Source organism: Rattus norvegicus, chromosome 12, assembly GCF_021556685.1.
Source record: "Rattus norvegicus strain SHRSP/BbbUtx chromosome 12, alternate assembly SHRSP_T2T, whole genome shotgun sequence".
NCBI classification, from domain to species: Eukaryota; Metazoa; Chordata; class Mammalia; order Rodentia; family Muridae; genus Rattus; species Rattus norvegicus.
In genome coordinates, this window is record NC_141545.1 from 6944503 (window position 1) to 6962471 (window position 17969).

At 45.9% G+C, this 17969-nt stretch overlaps 1 protein-coding gene across 26 annotated transcripts in view; it reads right to left on the reverse strand.

The window, feature by feature from the left end:
- Stard13 (StAR-related lipid transfer domain containing 13) overlaps positions 1-17969 on the reverse strand; it is a 396493-nt gene that overhangs the window by 14961 nt on the left and 363563 nt on the right. For 9 of the 26 annotated variants that reach the window (XM_087579091.1, XM_087579092.1, XM_087579093.1 and 6 more), the window contains 4 exon segments: positions 10449-11806; positions 8809-8982; positions 7564-7723; positions 39-237 (listed from right to left, as the gene is read on the reverse strand). In XM_087579091.1, the coding sequence (XP_087435217.1) occupies positions 39-237; positions 7564-7723; positions 8809-8982; positions 10449-11806 (1891 nt within the window). 26 annotated transcript variants of the gene reach the window in all.

A 17969-nucleotide genomic window follows, 5' to 3' on the forward strand; every position in this document is an offset into this window, starting at 1 on the left:
CCTTTTGACAGTTGGCACACTGTGTTATTGGTACTTACACTGATAGATGTGGAGGAAGGTCTCACTGAGCTTGTTGGTGAAAAGGGGCTCAGGGAGGTCCCGGAAGAACTGCTTTACCATATCTGCCACGTCATAGGCAGACTGGTCTTCATAGCTCACGTTGTCAGGGAAGTTCTCATTCATCTGACGTAGGGCATGGATTCGAGACTTCACTCCCGACTTTCGGAAAAGACCCACCTGCAATGAGTCACAGGGACACATCGTAAGTCAGGTCTCTTTTCTCCTCACATCGTCTTCTTTGGGAGGGATACTGGCTATGAAGAGGAGGCCTGGGGGCAGGACTTGAGGAGCTGGGAGTCCATTCTACCTCAACAATTCTGAGTTTCCAGGATAGCAGGATAGGTAACAGTCAAGCATTGGCTCCCTTTCATAGCAAACAGAGATATGGAAGATACCCCGCCCCACAGAGCTACAGTGGAAAGTCAATGTGCACGCACACGGAGAGGCGTCCTGAGTTGTAAACGTTTGTGACAGCAGATGGTGTGATTTACTTATTTTATTTCAACAAGTACCTGTGTAAGGCATTATTATCCGAGGAGTCACTACTGAGCTCCCCCTCCTTCAACATTTGAATTTCCCTCCACCCGCCATGGAAGGTTCAGTCAAAGTAATGTGCTTGGAAAATGGAGGCATCCCAGGGGCACACGCATATCCTTTTGGGGAATGACTCCAAGGGGAGCAGCTGATAAAACAAAACTTTATAAGCATGCATTTAGTGCCTCAGTTGATTTCCTTTCTTTGGAATCCTTGGCACCTGCGATGTGTGCTTGTCACATTCTGCGGTTGGGAGGGACATGACTCACTCCTGGGAGGCTTTTTGTAGATAGCATCATATATGGGAAATTTAAAAGAAATGGTCTCTTAAGGAAGAAAAACTTCTTTTTTTTTTTAAAGTATGAAGAAGACGCTTGGTAGAAATTCCAGTTCCTCCAGGGCCAGCACTTCATGAAATCAAAGTATGTGGTCGAGGTTGGGCTTGATGCTCAAAACTGTGTTTTGCCCATTGACTGTCCTGCTTTAAATCAACCAGCTACATAAGAATGGGAGGCTGAGCTCTGTACTGAAAGTGAGGCATGGTGACACTATAGCTGTGCATGCTCTGGCAGAAGAAACTTTCTTCCCCTCTCACCTTGCCTGAAGACTACGTGTGTGACTCTTCTTGAGACCCCAGGCCCTTTTCCTACAGTCTACCACCTTTAGCAGTTTGACTGCTTCCTAACCTATCAATAGGACAAGGAACCTTAAGGACAAGTGAGTTGAGTGGAAGAACCCTTATGGCACAATGAAAATGCCAGGAGGAATCGGGTAGGTTAAGTTAAGCCTCCCACTCAAGACTTGCCCTGTCCGAATCATAACAGAACTCTCTTGGGATCCTTGGCTTAGATATCAAGCACCGAGCTCTCGACACCCAGCCTTCGAATTTCTGCTCTCCCCTCTCCTCGAATACAGGCTAGCTCACTTCTTTGAGGTCAAGGTGGAATGTTCCTGAGTGGCCGGACGAGTAATCAGTGGCCAGTGGGGCTGTCCATTCCTCTCCTCCCAGATACCCAGAGAAATACATGTGTCTGGTTGTTATAGCCTGGTCTCTTGCTTGTTGCTATAAATGAAAGCAACCTTAACTTAAAAAAGAAAAGAAAAGAAATAGTCTCCAGGAACAAGGAGAGAATTCCAAACCATCAGAGGACAGTCAGAATTTGTACATATCAGGTCACAGGGGAAATTAAACACGGGTACATTCTGTGGTCGTAAGAACAGAGTTCTTAGGAACAGCTCTCTGCATTCCTGGGCTTATCACGGAATTCCACAGATCCAGGCAGATTGCTATTTAATGTGTTAAGTTAATTTGTTCCAAGTTTGCAGTATCTAGAAAAAGCCATGTTTAGCTATATTTGGGTGACTTCCCTACGACCAGTCTAAAGAACATGTACTCTCCCCGGTCTGGCACGTATTTCCAACTGCGTCGCAGAGCACAGGAAGAAAGTAGGCATTGTTAAAAGGGAAAGAAAGGGAGAAAGACCAAGCTCTGTAGCAGATGCTTATTAAAATGAGATCCAGCTTCAAAATTTACATCCTTGAGGCTGTGTACTACTGGAAGGAGGCTCCGACTGTGCACATCTCCGAGCTGTGCTGCACTGGGTCCCAGTGCCCCGAGGGTGCATCCTTGAGTGTGACTCACAACTATCTATGTCATTTGAAAGTAATTCTTTCCCACTCCCAACCCCCCAAGCAGAGAAGCACCGAACAGAGTCACAAAAGGGATGTTTCTGCTGCTACTGCCCGGCTTACTCCTTTGGCCCACTGTGTCCTCAGGCTCTCTGGGAGTCTGAACGTGTGTACACCCTGGATGGGTGTCTTCTTTGAATTGTTGAAATCTCAAGTTTCTTCTTTTGGAAAATGTTGTGATTTTTTTTTAACACTTCAAATCTGTCTGGGGGTCTCTAGCTGCAGGCTCTGAGGTGCGCCTTCTAACTGAGCCTGCAGGATGTCAGGCTGGTCATTCATCCCACTTCACATCCTGACAGAAACCTGTTCTTCCCTCACCTTCCAGGAGAGGTGGGAAATACCTCTGGGTTCTGTGGATTGTATTGGAAGTCTAAAAGGAAACTGCTCTCCTAAACTTAGTAAATACAACATGATTTAAAAAAAAGCCAGACCCGAACCTAAGAATGGCCATAGAAATGAAGTCTTCCAAAAGAGCACAGTGAATGGGTGAACAAACAGACCTAGAAGTTTCTGTTGTCTGACTCTGAACTGTTTCTCCATGAACGAAGTGGTGGATTCCCTGACCACTGAGGATTGGCTTTCTGAAGGGGCAGTCAGCAGTACCTGGGCACAGGAAGAAGACTATGGTCGGCGTGTATGAGAGGCCCTCTCCTCTGAAGAACACTGACGGCCAATAGTCATTTCTTTGTTGAGAAGCTTCCAATACATTTGTATTTTGGACCTAAGATACTTTGTTCTAAGAACAGAAAGTGATTTGTTTGTTTGTGGTTTTGTTTTGTTTTAAGGGTACGGTGCTCACTGGGGCTGAGAGGTAACCTAGGTCTTTCGACTCCCTATAAGCAAGATCCAAGGCAGGTGATAAGTCTTCTGCTTCTGTCTGTCACAGTAGAGTGGGTGGGTGACCTGTCATACGGGGACCCACAGTCTGATTAATGCTCTGTTGTCAGATTTTAGGACAGGGGATGGAGCGATGGCTCAGTAGCTAAGAGAACTGGTTGCTCTTGCAGAGGGCCTGGGTTCAGTTCCCAGCACCCACACGGGAGCTCACAACCCTCAGTTACTCCAGGTCTAGAGGGATCTGACACCCTCTTCTGGCCTGTGTGGACATCAGACGTGCATGTGGTGCACAGACACACTTGTAGGCAAAACACCCATGCCCGTGAGATAAAAATGACTAAACCTTTTGGAAAAATGAAAGTAGAAATGAACAAGAAATCGAACATTTTCGTTTTATACTGGGTCCCAGAATTTATACCACAGGCCTGCTCTGTACCTGCCTTCAACCCATCATCACTCTCCTTAGGAGGCACACAGTGGGAGCTCAGCTGTGCAGAACCCGATGCAGGAGCCCCCCTACCCTGTGAATGACCAAGGTGGGTGGCCAGTGTCCCTTTGGGTTACTTCCACCTGTTTTTCTCGTTTGTTCTTGATCTCCAGCAACCTAAAAGCCAGGGCTCAGGGAGCAGTTTACATAGAGGGTCCTGTCTCAGGTAGTCAGCTGACAAGGTAACAAGCAGGCACCACTGGAAATGGAGTGTCTTCCCAGAATTATTAGGCGTTTAAATCTTGAGGCTCCATTAGAAGGAGTGGCTGGGCGAGAGTGCTGCATTAGAATTCAAATTTCATCTAAATAGTATTAAATCTCCTCCTTGGCATCCTGTTTATGCTAATCCTTGCCCGGCTTAATGATGTTTATCAAGACTTCCATTTCCTCTTCAGAAACGGCTCGGCTAATGAAGAAAGGTTGGCTTTATTCAGAAAGAGAGAGTGGTAAAATAGCATGCTATGGGCAGCCTTCCACCGCAGGAGCTCGTATTTACCAGGAGCCAGGGGATAACCTGTGTGCTGTGGTTTAAGACAGATGTGAAAGCTCCCACCACAGAGCAAGGCTGGTCTCACAGGCTACCTTGTCGAATACAAATGGCTGGCAATGGAAGGCTAAACCTCTTCATCTGCAGCCATCTGCGAGGGTGAAAATGGATACGCTCACTTCCTCATTACAAACTGTACTGCGCTGGGGAGTGTGGAAAGGGAAGTTCTGGCAATGTTTCAGGGCTCGATGCTGCTGGCTCCCACAGCCTTCTGATGAGTGCTGATTTTAGAGTTTAGCCTTCAGGAAGAGACCCCAGCCAACTGCAGGTGGCCTCTCACTCTGTTCAATGCCAGAGCCCCAAAGTAGTCTCGGAGGTGGTTCCTGTGGAATATGCTTACGGGAAGGATGTTTGGGGAAGGCGTTCCTGGTCTTCCACAACCCTGGGTTGAGAGTGCAAGGCCCTGTGCCCAACAAGATACCCGTGGGCAAAGAAAGGACTTATACTTCCCTTCCCCTTCCCGGCCCCGCCTCCTTCTCCTTCTTAGCCCTGCCCCCTTCCTGTCTTAGCCCCGCCTCCCGCTCTTGGGTTCTTCACTGTGCATTTGCTCTAGAGCTCTAGGGTGGTCTTCTCCCTCTGCCTATTTCTCCTGGCTTCCTACTCCTCTAGTCTTCCTTGTTGCCTGCTCTTCTGTCACCTCTTTGCCACATGGAGGCACTGTCTGTGTGCTCCCCTATACACGACATGCGAAGGGAAGGCCATACACAAGGCAGTAGTTTGGTTCCTTTGGGTAGCCTACAGCTGCCTTTTTTCTTTAAATGACCCAAGAGAAGGACCGCTTTCCCAGCTGGGCTACATTGCTCGCCAGTACCTATGTCCTCGACAGGGACTTTGTCCTACAGAGCTCTGTACACATTTTTCCCACCGTGGGAGTCTTTGAGACTGGTATGGGGAAGAAGCCAGGGTAATAGGGCTGGAGAGGTCAGTATGACCCCTTTCTTCTCTTCCTATGACTTTATCCGGACATTTTTGGCTGCAGAAGGGAGAGGGGACCAATCACAGGAGTGATCCAAGTACAGACATCTCTGTGAATCAATCCCTGGTATGGGGTGGTATTTCCTATCCAGGGGCATTGCGATTCATTTATTCATATCCAAACTAGTTCAAGGAAGAACATGACTTACGGCGATCTATGACAGGTTCAGTGAAAGAGACTAGATAGGGAAATTACAACAAGTAAAAAATAAAAAGGATTAACAGGCTGGGAAGAGGGCTGGAATCAAGGAATTTGTGCCTTGAAGAGGGTGGAAATGTGGGTACATTTCCTATAGCAGAATATGCATTTGGTCTGAGCCTTCCAGCACATGAACAGAGAGGAAAACACACCCAGTTAGATGAACTTGGAGTCTGCAGTACAAAACACAGGCCCGTGGGCCAAAAGAAACATGGTTCCCAAGTACTGAAACCAGGGACGAGGGGGGCTCCTTCCTCTCCTTCTCACAGAAAGGGCACACCACATGACACAGTGGCCAATGTCATCAACAGAGTCTTGACAGTGGATATATAAATGAGGGCTGTAGAGGGACAGCACCACACCCAAGTCCAATGGGGAAAAGCCCTGCAGGGGCAAAACCAGTGAGAAGTGAAGTTAGATTTAGGAGATGCTGGCCTCACTGTGGGGACCACGGTGTTGACACTACGTGCTTCCCTCGGGTATGTGTGAGAGAAAGCGAGGCAAATAGAACAGGATTTTGTATAGTTGTCTGAACAAGTCTCCATGGTTACTGTTGGTGACCTGGTTGTAGATAGGTTGCTTTTCCTCCAGGTCCTCCTGAGCCCACACCACTTGTCCCATGAGTAGCCATGCCATTGGTGCATACTGTCCTTTAGATCTTAGGAAAGGACAGAGTTAAGAACTCTGAGAGGACCGTGGAAGGGGTGGGTCTGCTGTACAGCTTTAGAGAAATTGAGAGGCCTGAAAAGTGGATTTTTTTTTCTTTTCTTTTTTTTGGAGCTGGGGACCGAACCCAGGGCCTTGCGGTTGCTAGGCAAGCGCTCTACCTCTGAGCCAAATCCCCAACCCCTGAAAAGTGGATTTTTATCCAAAACTACCTCCTCTCCACAATACGGAATCCATGTACCCGCAAACCGACCCAATGGGATTGGGTCCATAAAGTTATATCATAGGGCATAGCTGTTATACTTTTTCCATTTGAAAAGAGATCCTTGGTTCTTCTCAGTTATATACCTGTAAGAGGCTAAGTCTGATCACCATGTGCATTCATGGTACAACTGTGACCGAAGATAATTAGATAGCAGCAACCAGATTCATTGGCTTACCCTACCAAGATGCTATAATACGTGCCAGATGTTTTATGTAGAGAACAAAACCAACCATCTCCCCGAATATCCAAAACAGTAGCCCTGCACTATGACATGAAAATATGAAAAAATGTGCATCTGTATATTCTCTAGATAATAAAGGTCAAAGGAGGTCACTGGCCAGGTCCAAGCAAGGACGCTTGCATTCGGTTCCTTGAGCTGTCGTGATTTTAATACCTGCTATGTTTTGATATCTCTGTAAGCATCAGGAGCTAAGATCTTTGAGTTCATGGAGCTTAGCCCTTTCCTGCCCACTGAGCCCCAGACAAGGGTGAATCAACAAACACCACCGAGAAGACCAATGAGCAGTTTCCCGCTACCTAGTGTGCTGAGCAAAGGCTGCTACAGAGGTTGGGACATGGCCGTTCGAGGGGGCACTCTGTGGAGTGTGAGTGTGGCCTTTATTTTGGGGCAGAGTGTGGAAGAAAGGAATGCTTGGTAATATGGAGGAGCTTTGTAAATTATGGGATGGATCTCAATCTGTGCTTGGTCAGAGCGTACCATTAAGATGGTTTCCAAATTGCCCTGGAGGCAGAAAATGTTGTGAGTATTTCCTTCCCGTGAACTTCCCATCAACTCTTAGGCGAGGGGCTACTTGGTTCGGCTGATGTATCTCTTACATTTTATACGTGAATTAAAAAAAAATGGAAGTAAGTCTGGTTTGCTCATTGAGCTGCTCTGAGAATTTAGTAAGGGGAGAAATAGAACTAAATTCACTCCCCTCCCCCTGAAACAATGAATCAATGATAAAATAACACTGTGGAGTAAATAGTAGCACTGGAATAGTAATTTAAAATGTAGAGTAGCTCACAGCTTACTCCCCAGTCGCAAGGAAGTGGGGACATTGTAGACATTGCAGTTACGAAATAACAACATCAATTTCCTTTGGCCAACCAGGATGCCACTCAACTTGGTAAGGAGGAACATTGTCAAAAGCTAGACAGGGACGTATCAGGGCCATATTAAATCTTGGCATTACAGATCTCCGTGCTGTTTACTCTAGGTTAGCTAGGCCTTGTCCTGGATAGGCCCCACTCACTCTGCCATCCCCTCACCCCAAGCCCGTGTTTGGGATTCACCACTCTACCTGATCCAGACAGTTGCTACGTAGATACCTCAGTGCTTGTTGAATGCTCTGAGGCAGGGGCTGTCCTGTTCTCTGGACATGGACTATGAGCGGGACACCGAAGACAGCCTTGTCTCTGTAGTCAGGAGCTTTGATTCTCTTCATGAACTTTGGGACGGACCTGGAATTCACAGAAACCAGGTCATGCAAGGCCCCCGGGGCGCTCTGTGCAGACAGGCTGTGGAAGCAAGGGAGAGGGAGGCCAAGCTCCTGTTGGAACACTTCAGAGGCAAAGGCAGAATTAAACCTTTTTTCTATATCATTCACAGTCTATGACACTCTATATGTGGCCCTTGCCTATGTGTCATTCCTATTAAAGAGCCAGATTCATTGTCTTTGTGGCTCTCTGTTTTCAAATCGGTGGTGGTGGGCATTTTTTCAATTTAATTATGACTAAAAACAGCTCTTGGATATCAAACGCTTAAAACCCCCGATTGGGGGGCAGGGAACAACAAACTGTAGACAAGGTTTACTAGAGGAAGAATAATTTGGTTGATGTTGGTGTGTGGGGTTGTTGAACCAGATTTTCTTGGCTATGTCTTTAGCTTTCTAGAGGGAGATCTTCATTTAAAAGGGATTTTAACACACATGCATATATTGATTTGACCATACAACTTGTAACCTTTGAAAACATTATCATAAACACAACATTGATTCTTCTACACATATTATATGACACAACGCTTGATGTTTTTAAAATCATGCACCCATCTATCTATATAATGTCGACCTTATGGGATCCTTCATTCCAAAGATATGCTGCCTAATCTCATCTTAACTCGCCAAGGAGAGCACGCACGTACTTGAAGAACCATCGAATCAATGCTCTAAGGGTGGGTTCTGTGCCAGGCCACAAGGTACAAGTGACAGACGTTTCTTCACAAGCTGCCAGTGATATTTTATGGTGGGTTTATTTCTAACTCCTCTGTTCACAATTTATCACTTTGTTACCGGCCTTGTTCCTTTCTCAGAACCCGACTCCCTTCCCTGGAAACCAACCGAGAGCTACAAATAAAGCAATGTTTCCTGTGTGCTTCATCAGCCTGGCTGCCCAGAGGGCAGACGAGCAGAAGACTCCACAGTTTCCAGGAGAGGGTAGTGCAGACGGTGCTCCGTTCTCCAGACACCAAAATATAAACACTGGAGGTCTTTTGCAATCATACACTTAGCTGTGGACACGTGAGCCCCTGCAGACGTGCTACATACCAGGTCCAGCCGTGCTTGTTGGACATGGAGTACTTCTCCATGATGGCTGTGAGGCGAAGCAGAGAAAAGCGCTGGAGCAGGTTCAGCTGGGCGGCCGTCTGGCTGCTGATGTGGGGTGTGGCCGGAGACAGCTGAGGCTGGTGTGAGAGCTGGAAGCTACTCCACCTTAGGCGCCTGAAACAACAGATGGTCAGAGCTACCAGTCACCAGTGGATGGTAACTGGGAAGCTCGAGCTAGCCGTTAGGTACAAATGGCTACTTTAGGAGATTCTGAGCCAAGGAAATCACAGCACAAAAAGGAAAGAAGACAGAGTATTGTATGAACCCAGACTTGGGTACACTGACTGTTTCCTCTTGGGATTTGAATAAGGGATATCATTCATATTCTCTCTCTCTCTCTCTCTCTCTCTCTCTCTCTCTCTCTCTCTCTCTCTCACACACACACACACACACACACACACACGAGAGAGAGAGAGACAAAGAGACAAAATAAAGATAAATGAGAGAGATGAAGACAGAGACAGAGAGATGGACCAGATAGTGAGACAAAGAGACAGAGACATAAAGCAGAGGGGAGGGAGCGGAGACACAGAGAGAGAAAGACAGAGGGAGGTGGAGGGAGGGAGAGGAGAGAGAAGAGGGGGAGAGAGGAGGGAGGGAGAGAGAGAGAGAGAGAGGAAAGAGAAGAGGGGGAGAGGGGAGGAAGGGAGGGAGAGAGGGGGAGAGAGAGAGAAAAGAGAAGAGAAGAGGAGAGGGAGTGGTGAGGAGATGAGAGAAAGGAGGTGAGAGAGAGAGAGAGAGAGAGAGAGAGAGAGAGAGAGAGAGAGAGAGAGAGAATATATATAACAGGCAGAGTCTGAAACACTGGGGTGCTACACTGTTTCCCACTTTCTGTGCCTGCCTCCTCACTGTCCTTTGTGGCTGGGATGGCATCTGAAGGTGACAGGCACAGACGGCACACGGATGGACCCTACAACTCATCGCTGCCTCGGCAAGAACACCAGTGGCACACACGGCGCTGTTGATTCTGAGTTAGATTTCCTTGGCTCATTTTCTCAGGAGCAGTAACTTAAAAGCACGAATGTGCTCAGGTCCCACAGAATAAAAAGCAAACCTTGTGACCAGGACCTGGGCCACGGCTGTCTGTGATGCCCCCACCTGCCTGCTTAGATTTGTCTTCGACAGAGCTTGAACAAAGGCTAGACACAGAAACGGATGTGGACAGACATGGATTCGGACTTTCTGTCTAAGGACGACCCTGTTGAAATAATTCCTAACCATATGAACTACTTAGCACAGCCCCAGGCGACTGTGTAAATTGTCTGTCTGTCTTTGTTAAGGGAATAAGCAAAGGTGGGCTAGAAAGGTGGCTCAGAGGCTAAGAGCACTGGCTGCTCTTGCAGAGGACCTGGGTTTGGTTCTCAGCATCCACACAGCAGCTAATAAAACATCTGGGATTCCAGTTCTGGGGGATCTGACACCCTCTTCTGACCTCTGAGGGTACTGCAGACACACGGTGTATATACATACACGCAGGCAAACATTCACACGCATACAAAACAATAGCAAAATAAATAAAATTCAGCCTACGGCCACCACTAAACGGAAGGATCGTAACTTCATAACAGCATGTGACCCACCTGTTTGGCCTGGTCAGAGAGGCCCCCACACCAGAATCCCTTCTTTCTCTGACCCCAGTGGTGTCCGATTCATTCAGAGAAGTCCTGTCCCTTTCCACATCACTAGGTGTTGTCTGACCTTCCGAGACAGAGTTGCCTTCAAAATCTAAAGTGATCTGATGAGGAGACTGAAATGGGGGTTGACCAGGGTCCCCTGCCACTGCATCGTGACTTTGCAGTTCAGGCAAGATATTTCTTGACCAGTCATCCACTACCTCTTGTATGCCATTGACATGCTGTATAATGTCATCCAGCTGTGGAAGGAGCCCGTCTTTCTCCAAGTCCAACAGATCTCCAGTGCTGGCATACAGATGTGAGCTGGGCACGTTGTCATAGATACTGACTCTGCTGGCCCTGTGGCAGGATGACACGAGTCTAGGTTCCCTTATGCCAGGGCCCTGTTGCCTGCCCAGGGAGATACTCCCAGTCCTCCAGTTAACCCCATTGCTGCTGTCTGTGGGCGAGAGGCTTTCTATAGACAGTGCCTTGGGGAATGTTCCTGGTTTGTGATCCTTGGGAACATGGACCACCAGGTTCTCTTGCGAGTGAAACCCGTGTATGTGGTTTTGGTCCCCTGTGTCTGGTAATGTCGTCCCTGCCAGCACATCCAGGTCCTCCAGGTACATGCCACCGCGCTTGTTGGCCTCGTGTTGGCACTTGCGTTCCTTCATACATGGGGTGCTCACACGGCTGCTCTCCAAGGGGCTGTTCTCACCGCTTGATTTACTGGAGCCTGGAAGGCCTTTCTTGCAGGCAGCTGGTGGTGAGGTCTGCAGATCTCCGTTGGGTATCTGGACATGCTGCATGGTCTTAAAGGACTCTGGCTCCTGCTGCAGCATGGGCCTGCTGATAACGAGGCCTCCTGTTCGCCCTGGTCCCTTATGCCTCCCGAGTGCTCCCTTCACTCTCAGGGTATCCATGCGTCTCAGAAATGACTTGGCCCTGGTCCTGGTGGGTTTCTCATTCTTGGGGTGAAAAGACTGGCTGAGACTGTCTCGGGGAGACTGCGGGAGGCTGCCACCGACTAGGGTGCCCTCCAGCACAGGCGTGCCATCAGCAAAATGATGCCCCGATTGGCCGCGGCCGTCGCTGCCTCCGCTGCTTTCGCTGTGGATGGAGCAGACCTCAGGCTCGCTCAGATCTGTGAGCACGCTTTCACTGCTGGCCGTGTTTCTCATCCTAGGGCCTCCTGGGGACCCGTTTCTGTCTGCCCCGGGGAGGAGCGGATGCAGGTCATCCACACGGGACCACCTGCGGCTGGTTCTCTGGAAAGTCCATTTGTTGCTGATGCACAGGTCTTCCTCATCTGAGTCGTCGCCCTGCAAAACATAAGGAAAGCAAACACTCACGTCCATAGGTCATGGCTACATGGTGCTTCCACTTTGTTCCCTGTCCTCCCAGTCACACTGGGAGTGTGAGTCTCTACCACCTTTCACCCCCCTTCTCGTTTACCGTACTTCATTCAGATATATATGTGTGTGTGTGTGCGTGTGTGTGTGCGTGTGTGTGCGTGTGTGTGCATGTGTGTGCGTGTGTGAGAGAGAGAGAGTGTGTGTGTGTAATATCACAGATGTTATATAATATGCTATATGTGCCATATTGGGGGAACCATATGTATATGTGTATATTATATATAATATTTTCAATCCCTTTTTTGTTTTTAAGGTATTATGTGTATGTACATATGTGTGTGTATTTATATATACATATATATATTTAAATACATATATAATTTCTTCCAATGCCTTTCTAAGGCATTTATATATAATATATATTTTAAAATTTCATTAAATATATATAAAACTTCCCCAATCCTTTGTTTCTAAGACATATATAATATTTATTTTAATATTTAATTAATATATATAATTTTTCTCAACCTTTTCTTTGTTTCTAAGATGTTTTCTCTGACTGTTTACAAAGGGCATTAAACACCATCTGACTGGACAGTGGAGACAGTATCCTTTCCAAAGCAATTTGTCCCCAACCAATACAGGACACTTCTTCCTTCCCAATGACTCTCTGCTGAGCTCAAGGACCACTATTTACAGCTCTCTCTTTCTCTGAAGCTCGGCCTCATTACACCTTAGAGTTAACACTCCTTACCTTAGTCTCTGAAAATCTCGCTTCTTGTCATATATCCTCTGCATGTATTAACAGCAAAACCACGGCTGACCTCTGAGAAGCAGTAAGGTCTGCACCAATCTAGAGGTTGCACTTGAGGAGAGAACAACCGAGCTGCTCTGGTAACCGGGCTCCCTGTGTTCAATGAGCCTGAGTCAGAACGCCTCTCTCTGGCTGCACACACCTTCCATCCAGCTGCTGCAGTTGCAAAGTCTTGCATTCTGCATGCCACACACTGACCTACCTGTTTCCTTGCTGGAGTTTGCAGCCTGTGACACATAGACGTCTGTGTTCCCTGAGGCTAACAGTGTCCCTGCTTGGCTTTTGTATATCCCTTGGGCCCAGAAAGTATTTACTTCCCCAAATGAACTTAGGCATTGGCTTCAGCCTCTTCTTACCTCGATCATCACAAAGACCCAACATGGAACTGTTTACAAATCAATGTCCAGGTTTGTGTCTTGGCTCTGATTTTCTTAGTGTAGGCCCTCAGCACTTCTCCCTGGATGCATTACAGGGAAAATCCAGCTAGGATGCTGATCTCGAGAATTTTGCTCATCTAATCAGTTTCTCACAGTATGACCCATTTTCTTGGCTTAGCGCTGTTTATTCATTTGGCTTCGAGTTAAATCCCCCACCAATACCACACCTGTGAGGACTGTTTAATTTCTGTTGTTCATGCTATTGTTAATTGGACTTATCTTCCTTTGGCATCTGGTTGTGAGCCCAGGCTCTGAATGACAGTAGGGTACCACAAGTACCCTATCCCCTGGGAAGTAACTTTCCATGGCCTAGGGAGTCAGGCTAAAAATAGGTCTGACTAATGGGTTTTCCTCAGGGAATTAAATAAGGTCATTCATTTAGCAGTGGGGATGGGGGTGGGTGGGTGAGGGGTGGGGGTTTGTTCTTTTATTCCATTGTTTATCTTTTTGCTCATCCTCCTTAGCTCCCCTAACTTGTCAATATGTAGTTTTCAAATATATATGTATATGACTACATTTACATATATTATGTATATGTTGTATATGTATCTGCTATTTATGTATACATATAAGTATATGCATACACATATGTTTACACATATGTATATGTACATGTATATGATGTATAGGTATGTGCATGTGCATGTATATGTATATGATGTATATGCAATGGTGTATATGTATATGATGCATATGTATACATATATGCATACCCATACATACATACATACATATGATGCACATGTATGTGTATGCATATGCACACATATATAATGTATATGTATATGATGTATATGTGTATATATATGTATATGATGTATATGTATATGTATATGCAATACACAATACTCACTGGACTCTTCTCACAGAGACTTAATCTGTCCAAAGCCAGGCTCTATCTAAATTAGCCTCAAATGGAATATTCAAGCACCAGGTGGAAGGAACTCACAAGAACTGTATGTCATTTCCATCACAGTGGGACGATTTTAGCTTTGATTTTTAAAAAACAAATTTGTGTGAAGTCTTGGTGGAATAACTTTGAAAACTTAAAACTGCACGTAGAGATAGGATAACTCAAAGACTTTCTGGTACGTATTGGTTCCTCTCGTGGTTTTTATCATAAAACAAAATGAATGACAACAACTGAACGTCTGAGAACTGTTGCTACATAAGGCACCACAACACCTCAGGCTGAACTTCCTGGAATCTCAAAAAATGTTTTTGGGAGCTTGAAACCACTACGGCTAAAAATGTATATATAGATGTTTAAAAATAGAAACTGTAATACTTAACATTGGTTCCAAATACTCGTCCCTCCCATCCCATTTCCAACGCAAGAAACCCACATAAAAATTGGATAAAGTCTCCTTTCTTTAGATTAAGAACGGATGCCAAGCCAGGCTCTAAGACTGGAGCCAGAGAGCTGGTCTCTTCAGTGAGGCTCAAAGAACACTGATCTGAGGCAGCGAGAAAAGAGTCGTGACTCAACCAAGCCATCGACAAGATGGTGAACTCCCTGAGAAAGAGGAACATTAGAAGGAAAGCCTGCTAAGTTCTTTGAACCAAGCAAGCAAACAAAACCAAAGCAATTAAGCAACAACAACAACAACAACAACAGAAACTAAGCCATGGAGTAAGAAAACTGTGGCCATTGCTCTTTTGCACCCAGTTCCGAAGCAACCCCATGCTGCATCTTTTAAAGTACTGAGGGTGACTCTGTGAAAATGGGATTTTCCATCATAACAGAGAAGATGCAGACATACTACACCAACATACAACCCATCATGTTTGTCAGGACTGGCCATCCCAAATCACATGCACAAGTTGTTAATGAAATATCAATCGGGGTTGGGGATTTAGCTCAGTGGTAGAGCGCTTGCCTAGGAAGCGCAAGGCCCTGGGTTCGGTCCCCAGCTCCGAGAAAAAAAAAAAAAGAACCAAAAAAAAAAAAAGAAATTATCAATCAATTTCACACCTAGATTTTGTACTCATCCCCATATAATTAAGATAATACATTATTACATAGTATACATTTAATATAAACACACACTCACACTCACACTCACACACACACACTCACACACACACACACACACACTCTCACACACACAAAATCTACATTATATTTATGCAAATACCCAGGTTCAAGAAATATTTCAATACAAACCCCTGCTGGTTCAACCATCATTTTGGTTTAAGAATATTTCACCTGTTGCCTCATTTAGTCAAAGCATCTAAAAAAATGCTGTATGTGAATCTACAAATTTGTTCAACAATGTACCTTGTGGTCCTGACCTAGAATGGGCTAAATCTGCACCCCCCCCCCCCATTTTTCTAGAGTGCAAGTTTTCTTCACATGCTTGGCATGAAGTGAAGTATCAGGTATGTGGCAGACTCCTCTGTAAGATTCTTAGTATACTGTTTAAGAGACTATCAGATTTCATTGGTTTGTCTTTTTGGACTTGGAAAAAAAAAACAGTCCTGTGTTTATATAGAAATGGGAAATGAGAGATATAGAGAGCTGAACGTGTCTATAGAGAGAAGAGACCTCTCAAATTGACTTTACTCTCCGGATGGAATGATTTAGTGTAGGGGGCAGTTCTGATGTTAAGGTCCTGTTCCCCAACTGGTTCTTGATCTGTCAGTAAAGAAAGCCAGGGGCCAATTGCTGGGCAGGGCCAATTGCTGGGCGGAAGGTGCAGGTGGGACTTCCTGGTCTTTGTAAGAAAGGAAGGAGAGAAGGAGTTCGCCATGCTTTAGAGAGAGGAGAACCAGGCAACCAGGCAACCGTGTGAGGTCTCCGTAGAGGCTGGGGCTGTGGCCACTACTACAGGCAGGTGGTCAGGGATGTTTGGCGGGGCTAGGTGGGACCAGCCATTCAAGATTAGGGCAGGGGGGAGGTATGGAGCTAAGAGTATTGATAAGGGCGTGCTTTTCCAGACAGGAGACAGTAGTACCCAGCAATTGTGCCAAGAAGATAAGATAAAAAGGAACAACTGCGCGCGCGCGTGTGTCTGTGTGTGTGTGTGTGTGTGTGTGTGTGTGTGTGTGTGTGTGTGTGTGTGTGTGTGTTTTATCCTCGGATTCAAGGGAAGCTAGGAGGGGGCTGGTAGTGCGGCCACTTCCTGGAGCTAAAGGTGGGTAGGTCAAAGCTAAACGCAACAGTTTAGCATGCTACAGAAATACTGTGGCCACAGAACATCAGGATTTCAACAAGACGGCAGATAAAGGGCTCTGAGTATGCTGCTGTGAAGAAGGGTGGTTAGTGGGTCTGGTTAGTAAGCGGAAATGGATGGCTGTACCCATGTATGGTCAAAACATTGAGGACAACGGAAGGCCTGACCTCCCCGCTAGGTCACGCCTGATTTAAGCACCGTGTCAAAGACAGGGAGAATTTATGCTTTTAAGTCACAAAGATGAGGTCATAAGGTCATTCCCAGGATTTTAAGTTGGAAAAACTGATAAAGGAACCAGTTTTCTCCATCGAAGTATGGACGATGACAGAACACATGTATAAAGTAGTCCACAAATAATCCATATGTGATTATATGTGATGAGGCTATGTAAACTCTGGAGTGACGTCAGAGTTCATTTTCACATTACAGACACAGGGTGAACACTGCTAACCACCCTCCAGTCTGCCAAACTGGAAGTGCTCCACAAGGTGAAGTTTCAAAGGCCGACATGACAGTACAAATAGGAGATTGCAGACCACGATGGAGACAGTCCAGATTAAAGGCTCAGGTTCAGACCTCAGATACCGAGAGTTCAAGTCCCAGCACCCAGAGACCTCATGGCATGGCCTATGGGTTATACACAAAGGAAAGAGAGAAAGGAAATTTAAACATAATAATTTTTTTAACAAAAAGAAAACTTTGCTTCATGCATAAAATTAAGGAAAAGATTGAATAAAATCAGTGGAGATAAATGAGTTTCATGTACGATTTGGGCCCATCCCCAACATACCTTGCTGAATTCAGCATAAGTATTCAAAAACGGGGAAGAAATTTAAACATTTTTCTTCCTTAGCATTCTGGGTAAAGAGTACAGAGCATGGGTTAAGAGATAGGAGCTCTTGATGGGGGCTGAAGGATATTCTGTGAAGATGACGTTGCATGATGTCATAGTTACTCTACCCTTAAGAAATGATTTATTTTTATTTTATGTGTATGGGTGTTTTGTCTGCATATATGTATGTGAACTGCAGATGTGTCTGGTGTGAGCGGAGGCCAGAAGAACACACCAGATCCAGGGTTTATGTACAGAGTAATGGATCCCACCACTGTTTCCCACAGAGATATCATGAGTCTGCAGCTTCATAACTGTAGGTAGGATCTGGCTAATGATGAAGAAAGAACTTTGGGATTACAGCACTGCTCCATTTTGAATGGTAGGTGCTCAAAGGGATACCCTAAGCTTCGGAACAATGCCAAAGCTTCGTTCTGCTCTGTTCAGCAAGAGGTCAATTTCTTTATGGCCCCTGGTATGAGAACAGGACAAGAAATATCTTAGATCTGCGTGGTTCCCTTTGCACACCATGGCCAACTAGCTTAATTAGATTACACATGCAACGCTTTGTGATATTAAACTCGTGTATACTCAGCGTTGTCCGCATTGTGCCCATAGGCATTTGTTTAACACGGAGGTTAGGGTCCTGCTATTTTGATAGACACCTTCTGTTTAGTTACTATAGATGAAGAACAAGGAGCTTCAGTACAGTGATGCATGTTTAGTGCACACACACCTCGGTACAAAGATGCATGTTTAGTGCACACACCTTCAGTACAGTGATGCATGTTTAGTGCACACACACCTTCAGTACAGTGATGCATGTTTAGTGCGCACACACCTTCAGTACAGTGATGCATGTTTAGTTCTT